Source organism: Rana temporaria, chromosome 8 (genome assembly GCF_905171775.1).
Source record: "Rana temporaria chromosome 8, aRanTem1.1, whole genome shotgun sequence".
NCBI classification, from domain to species: Eukaryota; Metazoa; Chordata; class Amphibia; order Anura; family Ranidae; genus Rana; species Rana temporaria.
The window spans coordinates 167,723,246-167,735,966 of NC_053496.1; the positions used below are offsets into that span (position 1 = coordinate 167,723,246).

A 12,721-nucleotide genomic window follows, 5' to 3' on the forward strand; every position below is an offset into this window, starting at 1 on the left:
TTTTTTTTTTACTTTATTATTTTTACAATCATTTTTTTTGTTTTTAGCAGCCCTGTTGGGGGGTCTTTGGTGAGATATTGGGGGTCTTAACAGACCTCTGATATCTCCTCTTGGAGACAGAGAAAGATCAATCGATGATGTCACACCTACAGCCACACCCCCCTACAGTTGTAAACACACATTAGGTGACACATAACCCCTTCAGCGCCCCCTTGTGGTTACCGTATTTATCGGCGTATACCGCGCACTATTTTGCCCTGAAAATCAGGGCAAAATCGTGGGTGCGCGATATACGCAGATACCCGCTTTCCCGCCACGAGTTTGAATACTGCGCCGGCATATACCGAGCGCAGTACACTCGTGAATCTTCGGGCAGTCTCGGCGCCTCTCGCACTGACGTCCTGTACGTACAGGACGTCAGCGCGACAGTTGCCGAGCCTGCCCGAAGATTCACGAGTGTACTGCGCTCGGTATATGCCGGCGCAGTATTCAAACTCGTGGCGGGAAGGACGCGAGGACGCCGCAGAAGGACGCCGGACCCGCCGAAGAGGACACCGAACCCGCCGAAGAGGACACTGGACCCGCCGAAGAGGACACCGGACCCGCCGAAGAGGACACCCGAAGCCGCAGAAGGACGCCGGACCCGACGAGGCCGCCGATGGACGCCGCGCAAGACACCAAAACTGTAAGTACAAAAAAACAAAAAACTTTTTTTCAACAGGATTGGGGGCCACTTTAGGGGTGCGCGGTATACGCGATAAATACGGTAACTCCCAAACTGCACCTGTCATTTCCACAATAAACAATGCATTTTAAATGCATTTTTTGCTGTGAAAATTACAATGGTCCAGAAAATGTGTCAAAATTGTCGAAAGTGTCCGCCATAATGTCGCAGTCACAAAAAAAAAAAAAAAAAAAATCGCTGATCGCCGCCATTAGTAGTAAAAAAATAATAATTTATAAAAATGCAATAAAACTATCCCCTATTTTGTAAATTTTGCCCAAACCAACCGATAAACGCTTATTGCGATTTTTTTTACCAAAAATAGGTAGAAGAATACGTATCGGCCTAAACTGAGGAAAAAAAAGTTTTTTTATATATTTTTGGGGGATATTATAGTAAAAAGTTAAAATATTGAATTTTTTTCAAAATTGACGCTCTATTTTTCTTTATAGCGCAAAAAATAAAAACCGCAGAGGTGATCAAATACTACCAAAAGAAAGCTCTATTTGTGGGGAAAAAGGGACGCCAATTTTGTTTGGGAGCCACGTCGCAAGACGGCGCAATTGTGAGTTAAAGCGACGCAGTCCCGATTTGCAAAAAGGGGCCTGGTCCTTTAGCTGCATTTTGGTCCGGGTCTTAAGTGGTTAAAAGTAAGCATCTGGTGATAAGGATAGGAGACTAGAAGGCAAAATGAAGATTTGGCCCAAAGTCACCAAGCAATGTTTTTGTGCAAGCCAAAGTTTTCTGGTGTCATGCCGTATATATTGTGTAAAATAACAAAACTTACTTGGCGCACCTCCTATTTTGGATGACTTGTCACCGTGTGATGTCTTCAATTCCTTCTGCTCAAGTTCCTCTTCAGCATCTTCTTCTTGTTCAGAGAAAAAAAGTACTATACTCCAAAAAGGGACCAAAATGATTATATCTCTGACATTGCTATCCCAAAAAGAGCATAACTCAGGATTATTTAAAAAGCACATCTTCCCAATTTGGATAAAGAAACAAAAAAAGAAAACATACCGGTGTTGTCAATGGATGAGAATGTTCCATCGTGTCCCCCGTTACTTGCTTGGGGTGACCCAGCTGCTGCATCTTCTGATAGGGTGAGAGATTTCAATTTAAAAAAAAAAAAGGTACATTTTGGAACAATTAGAAACCATATTATTCTACTGTGGAAAAATAAAATCACTTGCCCGGGAGATCCATGTCAAATTCTCCCCCAAGGCCAGAGAATATCTCATCTTGCAAAACAGTCATCAACTCCCTCTCATACTCCAGAAGAACAAGCTCCTTGGTGGGTCCTCCGCCACTCTGCAACGAAGCATTGTGATGTTCGCGATGCTTGCGCAGAATTGCCCTGTAAGCAACCAAAAGGTGAAACAAAAACCACAAAACTATTTTATTTTTATCGTCCATTGAGGGACACAAGAATTCAGAAACAGTTGGGTTTATACTACCAGCGTAGGGAAGAAAAAGTGAAATGTTGCAAGCCAGCCCTTGATTAACCCTTCCTCTACTCGGCATGCATCATTTTCTTTTTTTCACTAGTGTCCTCTTTCTTCATGAAATTTCTCAGTGCCCTCAATCAAGATTCCTTGCTACAACGTTGCCCAGAACTGTTTCTTCAGAGGTTCAAAAGATCTCAGTGCGAGTTGGTTCATTGACCTGGAATCTATTGGAAAGAACTTAGCTGTTGTAGGATCTTTACCTCTGGTATGGCTTTGGATCACCCGGTGGGTAACAAGACGAGTGGCCTGCTTCCTACGCTGGATGGCGCTGAGGGTGCTACTCTCAACTGCACAGTCTTCCATAGAGATAATGCATTGCCATCTGGCGTTCATCAACAGGTAGTCTCCATTCCAGAGAGGTCACTTGCATCACCTGCATGGCAGGAAGAAACCATTGCCTGTGTTACCTTGGATTGTCAGCAGATGGCACAAACGAGGATCCTGCAGCGGGTGCCCCAATTTGGGTATAGTGTACGTATTCGGAGGTGGAACCTGATCACCTGGAGTTATGTCCTCCTTCCTTGGCTGATATGCAGCCCCTTGAAATTTTTCCAGATCCCTTCAATGATTCTGTTCTTAAACAAGAGAAAGTTTATAGGCATTTGCCTAAGGTTCCTGCCCTTGCAGTACAACTATGGATACTTCACTGGATCGGGGCATGTCTAATAACTCTTAGAACAATATTAGCCAGGTCCTGCTGGATGTTTCTCTGTTAAGCCTCTGAGACACCACTGGATGTTTAAGTTGTTTGGACTTACTCATCCTCGTGCTTTTCCAGTGTTCATATGCACCAGTATAAAACTTTGGTGTTCTTATTTCCCTGCCTACCCATCCTTGTATAGGTACCTCTCGCACACCCTGCCTCCCCCCTATTTAAGTCAGGCTGATTTCATGGTTGGTACTGAGTTTTCTACCAGTCCCTCGACTATTCTTAAAGAAGGTCACAAAGGTGAGGCTTCTCACTTTCCTAGGATATCTTGTTGTGAGATTGTTTGTCTGGCTAGGTAGGCAATGCTTTGATGTTGTAATCATAGGCGTGCGCACAGGGTGTGCCAGGTGTGCCTGGGCACACCCTAATCACCCTGTGTGGTGCAGATTGCATCAAAATATACTGCGTTAAACATGCAGTAACGCACAGAAAAATACAGCATTAAATGGCACATAACACACCTGAAATATACAACGTTAAATGTGCACTAAAGCACAGAAATATGCTGCATTAAACGTGCAGCAACACACTGGAATATACTGCTTTAAATAGGGTTGTCCCGATACCACTTTTTTAGGACTGAGTACAAGTACCGATACTTTTTTTTTATGTACTCGTCGATACCGAATACCGATACTTTTTTTTAAATGTGTCCCCAAATGCAGCCATGTCCGTCCCCCACATTCCAGCCATGTCCGTCCCCCACATTCCAGCCATGTGCGTCCCCCACATTCCAGCCATGTGCGTCCCCCACATTCCAGCCATGTGCGTCCCCCACATTCCAGCCATGCCGTCCCCCACATTCCAGCCATGTCCGTCCCCCACATTCCAGCCATGTCCGTCCCCCACATTCCAGCCATGTCCGTCCCCCACATTCCAGCCATGTCCGTCCCCCACATTCCAGCCATGTCCGTCCCCCACATTCCAGCCATGTCCGTCCCCCACATTCCAGCCATGTCCGTCCCCCACATTCCAGCCATGCCGTCCCCCACATTCCAGCCATGCCGTCCCCCACATTCCAGCCATGCCGTCCCCCACATTCCAGCCATGCCGTCCCTCACATTACAGCCATGCCGTCCCCCACATTCCAGCCATGCCGTCCCCCACATTCCAGCCATGTTGTCCCCCATACCTTGATGCCGCCGTTAATCAGCGTGCGGGGAACAGCTTGCGTATGAATAGCTGTATCCCCGCCGCGTATAGACACTCCCCCTTGGATTGGACAGCTCATCCGTCCAATCCCGCGCAAAGGGGGAGTGTCTATACGCGGCGGGGATACAGCTATTCAAACGAAAGCTGTTCCCCGCACGCTGATTAACGGCGGCGGCGGCGGGTTTGCAGCGGCGTTGGCGGCGGGGGGGAAACAAGTATTCTATTCTAGTATCGGGGGTATTTTTTCGGGAGTACGAGTACTCCCGCAAATACTCGATATCGGTCCCGATACCGATATCGGTATCCGGACAACCCTAGCTTTAAACATGCAGTAACGCACAGAAATAGACCCCTGATATTTCACGAAAGCTCCCTAATGGGGCTCCTAAAACAAAATAAATATATAATAAAAATAAAAAAGTACCAACACTGTCCACTGACACCAATCTCTGCCCTACTGACACCGTCCACCGCTCTGCTGACACCATCAGTATACTGTATATACACATGCAAATAGGTTTGAGCTTTGGGGTGCACACCCTAATGCAATAGGCTGCGCACACCTATGGTTGTAATGCAATTTCATTGATAATATATTCTGCAATTTCAGAGATGCTGCTGTCCCTGATGAAGATTGTATTATAATTTACACTTTCGAAAGGCGTTGGACTTGGCAGTTTGGCATCTCCAGGAACCATTCAACATTTGTTTCTGGGGGTCTGATGCAGTCATCTTTATCTTTGTGCATATGCTCATTTCTATGTACAATCGTTTAATTGTTCACCACCTGTGTGGTTTTTGTCCATTTTTTATCTTTTTGTAATAAACGTATATTTTTTATATCTTTTTTGAATGTATTCCATCACCCGTAAAATCCAATTTTTTAAAGTAAATCCTTTTGGCAATGCTATTCTCAGCCTGGAACCTTCTTTATCCAGAACACACGGGTTAGAAGTGTGAGGCTCTGGACTTTGGACTTGTAGACCAAGCTGGTCTTTTGTGGATCTGTTTTACCCAGCGATCCCTTTGGGAACCCGTTCCCCTCGAAACATGTTCTGTGTTCTTTATAGATTACCTTATTATTGGACTGCTTTTGGATGCCCGGTCTATTTCTGAATTTTCGTGTCCCTCAATGGACGATAAAGAAGATAAAAATGTTGTCCTGTAAAACCTATTTGCTCAAGTCCATTAAAAGACACCGAAATTCAGAAAAAGACCGGGCATCCAATAAAAAGGTAGGCCCGGATTCAGATACGAGTTACGACGGCGTATCTCCGGATATGCCGTCGTAACTCTGAGTGTGCGGGGTCGTATCTATGCGGCTGATTCTTAGAATCAGTTACGCATAGATTTCCCTAAGATTTCCCTAAGATCCGACCGTCGTAAGTCTCTTACGCCGTCGTATCTTAGTTGCATATTTACGCTGGACGCTAGGTGGCGCTTCCGTAGATTTACGCGAGGAATATGCAAATTAGGTAGATACGCCGATTCAGAAACGTACGTCCGCCCGGCGCATTTTTTTACGTCGTTTACGTAAGGCTTTTTCCGGCGTAAAGTTACCCCTCATAAAGCAGGGGTAAGTCATGTTAGGTATGGACGTCGGAAATGTACGAACAGCGTCGTATTTTACGTCGTTTGCGCAAGTCGTTCGCGAATAGGGCTGTACGTATGTTACGTTCACATCTAAAGCATTGACAGTTTGCGGCGTAATTTGGAGCACGCGCACTTGGAAATGTTCACGGACGTTCGTAAGAAACGTCAATTACGTGGGGTCACAAGTAATTTAAATAAAACATGCCCACATCATCCACATTTGAATTAGGCGGGCTTACGCCGACACATTTATACTACGCCGCCGTAACTTAGTGCGCAAGTTCTTTCTGAATACGGAACTTGCGCCCTAAGTTACGGCGGCGTAGTGTATCTGAGATACGCTACGCCCGCCGATAGATACGATAATGTATCTGAACCTGGGCCGTAGTCTAAAAAGAACACAGAACAGATTTCGAGGAGAACGGGTTCCCAGAGGGATCACTTAGTAAAACAGATCCACAGAAGACCAGCTTGGTCTACGATAAAGAAGATAAAAATGTCGTCCTGTAAAACCTATTTGCTCAAGTTCATTGAAGGACACAGCTCCCACCACTCTGCATTCTTTGTTGACCCTATGTATTGCTTTCTAACAAAACTGAGGCATCCTGGGTAGTGAAGGCATTATACAGGGCTGACTGTTTGCCAGTGTTTTAACCGACTGAAGTTGGCAGTATAAACACATGCGTTTCTGCATTCTTGTTTTCCTCAATAAACTCTAGGAAAACTATTTCACGGTAGGTACAAAAATCTTAATGTGTTACATGTATACATTTTTACACAACCAGATAAGGGTTCCGAAGTCTGACAAACTTTGACCCTTGCAATCGAAGATTACCAACATCACAAATCTTTAATAGTGTTGAGACTACACAAAAAATGAGACTCGCACCTCTTCTGCAGCTGCGCCACCCCACTTTGTCTCAGCAGTCAACAGCAGAGAGAAGGACAGAACTCCTCCAGATCCTGTCCATCTCCGCGCAGCAGCGGAGCTAGTCTCAGCCCTGCCCCAGCAGAGAAGACAGAACTCCTACAGATCCTGCACCTTTGTGCAGCTGGACTTTCTGCTTCCTAGCTCCTCCCTAGCTTCTTCTCAGCAGCAGTACAAGATAAGGGATCCTCAAACTACGGCCCTCCAGCTGTTGCGGAACTACACATCCCATAAGGCATTGTAAAACTCTGACATTCATAGACATGACTAGGCATGATGGGAATTGTAGTTCCTGAACAACTGGAGGGCCGTAGTTTGAAGACCCCTGAGATAAGGGGTGTGCACTGTGATGTAAGGGAGGGTGGGAGACTCTTGACTTCCGAAGGTGTGGGGGCTCTTGACCTCTGATGTAAGGTGGGGGTGGTGCCCTGAACATCTAGTCTTACAGATACAACCAGCCCTTTGAGGTCAACCATAATGCCGATGTGGCCCGCAATCAGGGCTGGACTGGGACAGAAATTTGGCCCTGGACTTCATCCAGACTGGCCCACTTTGACAGGTCTCTCCCATGGCGGCCGGACAACTCCTGCACCTCCCCCCGCCACCCAAGCCCCCTCTCCCCCTTCACTAGCCGTTCTACTTTATTAGAGTAGAGCGGCTGGTACTGGTACTCTTATAGGCAGTACCAGTGGGGAAGCTAGACATTATTTCACCCGGGGCAAAGAATCAGTTCGGTGCCCCCCCCTTATGGGACAAGATTAGGCAGAAGTGAGAAATTCCCAGGCCATAGCTGTTGAGTCAGCTGTCTGTCCCCTCCCCCATGCTCCTCTGTCGTCCCCCCTGCTCCTCTGGTCCTCCCCCATGCTCCTCTGTCACCCCCCCTGCTCCTCTGGTCCTCCCCCTGCTTTTTTGTTCCCCCCAGGTGAGCGCTGCGGGAAGGGAGAGACAGAGGAGCAGAGGGGGGCAGCGTACCGCTGTCACTGAAGCTGGCCCACTGAGCCATCGGCCCACCAGGAAACTCCCTGTAGTCCCAATGGCCAGTCCATCCCTGCCCGCAATTAAATTGAGTTTGCCACCCCTGCAACATGCTGACAATATGGGCATGGACCGGATGGAGGAATCAAAGGATAAAACCCTGCTTGGCCTTTTACATGATTAGAGATATGGGGGGGGGGGGGCTAATTACTGTACATACTACATGTAACACAATTTTAAATGGGTAAAGAAACTTAAAGCGAAGGTTCACCCTAAAAACATTTTTCTAACATTATATTGTGCTCACTTCCAACATTGACAGTATGCTGATTTTTTTTTTTGCTGTACATGCCGTCGTGGAAACTCGCGATGCGCCTTATGCGCCGGGGGGAAGTTTTTGTCATCACGTCAATCACTTAGCCTCTGCATAGGAATGCCCACTACCGCGGGAGCCACTACCCGGAAGCCGGGGGGGAAATAGCTATACGATGGTATGTACAGCAAACAAAAAAAATCAGCAAGTGAGCACAAAGGGGTAGATTCAGAGAGCAATTACGCCGATGTATCCATAGATACGCCGCGTAAATTGCCAAGTTGCGCCGGCGTATCTACTTTCTGTATTCAGAAAGCTAGATACGCCGACTTTAGCCTAAGATACGACTGGCATAAGTCTCTTATGCCGTCGTATCTTAGGGTGCATTCTGACGCTGGCCGCTAGGTGGCGCTCCCATAGTTGTCAGCGTAGAGTATGCAAATTATATACTTACGCTGATTCACGAACGTACGTGCACCCGGTGGTATTTTTTTACGACGTTTGCGTAAGTCGTTTTCGTCGTAACGTTGCTCCTGCTATTAGGAGGCGCAGCCAATGTTAAGTATGGACGTCGTTCCCGCGTCGCGATTTGAAAATTTTACGTTGTTTGCGCAAGTCGCCCGTGAATGGCGCTGGACGCCATTTACGTTCACGTCGAAACCAATGACGTCCTTGCGACGTCATTTACCGCAATGCACGTCGGGAAATTTTAGGGACGGCACATATATGATCCACGCCCCCTACGGGATCATTTGAATTACGCGTGCTTACGCCGGTCCCTTTTACGCTACGCCGCCGCGACTTACGGAGCAAGTGCTTTGTGAACACAGCACTTGCTTCTGTAAGTTGCGGAGGCGTAGCGTAAATACACTAAGCTGCGCCGCCGTAACTTTAGGCCGAGATACCTGAATCTACCCCAATGTAATGTTAGAAAAATGTTTTTAGGGTGAACCTCCGCTTTCAATATTTGCACTCCTGATGATATGTTTTTTTGCATGAAACCAAATAGTTGTTAGGGGCAACATAGTGCCAATAATGTTAGAAAAAAAGAAAAACACTGAATTGATTGCTTATTTAGAAAATATAATAGAAGAAAGTTTAAAAACAGAACAAGGAATAGTGCATACCTTCTAATATCAGTTAATTTCCTGCGGCAATGCTTCCAGTCGCGATGCTGACGGGACACTCCGTTCACTGCCACGGCTATCTGTTGCCAGATCTGTTTCTTCTGGTACGGGTAGAGGTATCGACCCTGCGTGCCACATAACTTCGGGTAGTGCGGGACGGTGTGAGTGACCAACACGGAATTCTCCAGTACTGACCACGTCAAATTCTGCTTCCGACTGGGCTGGGTTCTACACTGATTTCTGCCCCGCGACGACCTCGCAGTCCCAGAAGGGCCGGCGTTCGATGAAAAGGCAGCAGCTTGAAAATCCCAACACTACAGGAAATAGGAAGTGTAGCCTGACACAGGAAGCAAAGACCGTTCTTCTCCCAAGGTTCTATACAAACGTTCGCCCGACATTCGCTCAAAACACGCCATAAAATAACTTTGAACTGTACTTCCAACAGCCTGCTGACATTACTTTTCACAACATTCAATTTAATGGCATTTGCCCATCAGCCACTGAATTAGACATCGGGCAAATAGTTTTGAAAAACGCTGTTAGATGAATGTTCATTATGCCCTCTTCCCGCCAACCAGCATCCCTTTAACCACCTAACGACCGCCGCTTGTACCCTGTTTCCCCAAAAATAAGACCTACCCTGAAAATAAGACCTAGCATTATTTTCCAGGAGGGCTGCAATATAAGCCCTACCCTGAAAATAAGCCCTAGTTAAAAATGCTTGTAAAATCCTATAATCCACTCTATTACAGTATTATATAATGTACAATGTGTGTGTTTCTGTAATATAATTGCGGGGGAAGAGAGCTCCGGCGGGTAACAGAAGCACAGAGCGGATCTATAACAAAGGTATTTGGCACAATTATATTACAGAAACACACACATTGTACATTATATAATACTGTAATAGAGTGGATTATAGGATTTTACAAGCATTTTAACTCAGTTAACACTGGGGATTTCTGACAGGCAGGGAGGGGGGAGGGAGAGAAGACATCACATTACATAGTAAGACCTACCCCGAAAATAAGCTCTACTGTGTCTTTTGTTGGCATAATTAATATAAGACCCGGGCTTATTTTCGGAGAAACACGGTACATATACGTCCACAGAATGGCACGTACAGGCAGATGGGCGTACCCGTACGTCCCTGCCTAGACGTGGGTCCGATCGGGACCCCCCCCCCCCCCGGTACATGCGGCGGTCGGAAATCGTCTGGGAGCGATCCGAGATTAGTTTCTAGCCACCCCCTCGCGATCGGTCCCCGGAGCTGAAGAACGGGGAGAGCCGTATGTAAACACGGCTTCCCCGTTCTTCACTGTGGCGCTGACATCGATCGAGTGATCCCTTTTATAGGGAGACACAATCGATGACGTCACTCCTACAGCCACACCCCCCTACAGTTGTAAACACACACTAGGTGAACCCTAACTCCTACAGCGCCCCCTGTGGTTAACTCCCAAACTGCAACTTTCATTTTCACAATAAAACAATGCAATTTAAATGCATTTTTTGCTGTGAAAATGACAATGGTCCCAAAAATGTGTCAAAATTGTCCGAAGTGTCCGCCATAATGTCGCAGTCACGAGAAAAAAAAAAATCGCTGATCGCCGCCATTAGTAGTAAAAAAAAAAAAAAAAAAAAATGCAATAAAACTATCCCCTATTTTGTAAACGCTATAAATTTTGCGCAAACCAACCGATAAACGCTTATTGCGATTTTTTTTACCAAAAATATGTAGAAGAATACGTATCGGCCTTAACTGAGGAAAAAAAATGTTTTTTTATATATTTTTGGGGGATATTTATTATAGAAAAAAGTAAAAAATATTGAATTTTTTTCAAAACTGTCGCTCTATTTTTGTTTATAGCGCAAAAAATAAAAACCGCAGAGGTGATCAAATACCACCAAAAGAAAGCTCTATTTGTGGGAAAAAAAAGGACGTCAATTTTGTTTGGGAGCCACGTCGCACGACCGCGCAATTGTCTGTTAAAGCGACGCAGTGCCGAATCGCAAAACCTGGCCTGGGCCTTTAGCTGCATTTTGGTCCGGGGCTTAAGTGGTTAAATAGTTCTGAATGCTCGGGGGTGAATCAGCGATTACGTGACCACTGTCAAAGTTATCACACGATCAGAAGCCGGTCTCACTGGCTACCGATCATTAGTCGGGACCGAGTGCCAAGTTTCACAGCTCGGTCTTTGTGCACACTCTTAGCACATAAACATTGGCCGCCCAGCAAAGAATATGTGCAACATGTGGGCGTTAAAGCATATTTTTTTTTCCGCCGTACAAGTGTGTTAGGCGGTCGTAAAGGCTTAAAGCATTCGCTGGCCAAATCACACAACTAAAACTTTTTTTAAAACGGATCCAAAATGATAGATAAATACTCTAAGGGTTCTTTCACACGGGTGACCCGTTCAGGTCTGCCTGCCAGTTTTTTAGGCGGACCTGAACGGGCGCTCCGTGATCCTCTATGGAGCAGCGGATGTCAGCGGTGACATGCCTGCTGACATCCGACCCGCTCCGATCCGCCAAAGTGTGATGGAGAAAAACCTACTTTTCCATCCGTCTGGCACATCGGATCGGGTGAACACGGACATACGGTCCGTGTTCATCCGATCCCCCCATAGGGGAGAGCGGAGGAAAGACAGGGCGGTCCCTGCACAGTGTGCGGGGACCGCCCTGTCATCCGCCGGCTCAGCGGGGATCAACGGAGCGATCCCCGCTAAGCTGTGAAAGGGGCCCAAGACTACAGACAGACGAATGCCTAGAAAACATTTGCAAAGCGAATCCTTTATAAATAGATCCTTAGGGGTAGATTCAGAAAGAAGTTACGCTGGCGTATCTATTGATACGCCGCGTAACTTCTAGGATGCTCCGGCGTATCTTTTTTCTGCATTCAGAAAACAAGATACAACGGAATTTGGCTAAGATCCGACTGGTGTAAGTCTCTTACGCCGTCGTATCTTAGTTGCATATTTACGCTGGCCGCTAGGTGGCGCTTCCGTTGATTTACGCAAGGATTATGCAAATTAGGTAGATACGCCGATTCAGAAACGTACGTCGTTTACGTTAGGCATTTTCCGGCGTAAAGTTACCCCTGCTATATGAGGCGTATCCTATGTTAAGTATGGACGTCGGGCCAGCGTCGAATTTTCCGTTGATTACATCGTTTGCGTAAGTAGTTCGCGAATAGGGCTGTGCGTAATTTACGTTCACGTCGAAAGCATTGGCTATTTACGGGTTAATTTGGAGCATGCGCACTGGGTTACACGTTCACGGACGGCGAATGCGCCGTTAGTCAAAAACGTCAATTACGTGGGGTCAGCCTTCATTTTTTTTTGACAGTAAAAGGGGGTCAGCCTTCATTACCATACAACACGCCCACTACATGGATAATTTGAATTCCGCGGGCTTACACCAGACCACATACGCTACGCCGCCTTAACTTAGGGCGCAGGTTCTTTCTGAATACAGAACCTGCCTCACTAAGTTACGGCGGCGTAGCGTATCTGAGATACGCTACGCCCGCAGAAATTTACGCCGGGCTACTTGAATCTACCCCTAAGGCCCCTTTCACATTGGGGCGTTTTTCATGCGGTACAGCGCTAAAAATAGCGCTGCTATACCGCATGAAAAATCATGCCCTGTAGTCTTCAATGTGAAAGCCCGAAGGCTTTCACATTGAAGCA

At 46.5% G+C, this 12,721-nt stretch overlaps 1 protein-coding gene across 1 annotated transcript in view; it reads right to left on the reverse strand.

Annotated features, from left to right (window-relative positions):
* Positions 1 to 1,361: 1,361 nt before the first annotated feature.
* Positions 1,362 to 12,721, reverse strand: part of LOC120909928 — a 30,537-nt gene continuing 19,177 nt past the window's right edge. The window contains exons 7-10 of the mRNA XM_040321746.1: positions 9,030 to 9,343; positions 1,918 to 2,081; positions 1,745 to 1,819; positions 1,362 to 1,616 (exon numbers count right to left, since the gene is read on the reverse strand). Coding sequence (XP_040177680.1) covers positions 1,369 to 1,616; positions 1,745 to 1,819; positions 1,918 to 2,081; positions 9,030 to 9,343 — 801 coding nt within the window. The 3' untranslated portion in view covers positions 1,362 to 1,368. The remainder of the gene's footprint in view (positions 1,617 to 1,744; positions 1,820 to 1,917; positions 2,082 to 9,029; positions 9,344 to 12,721) is intronic.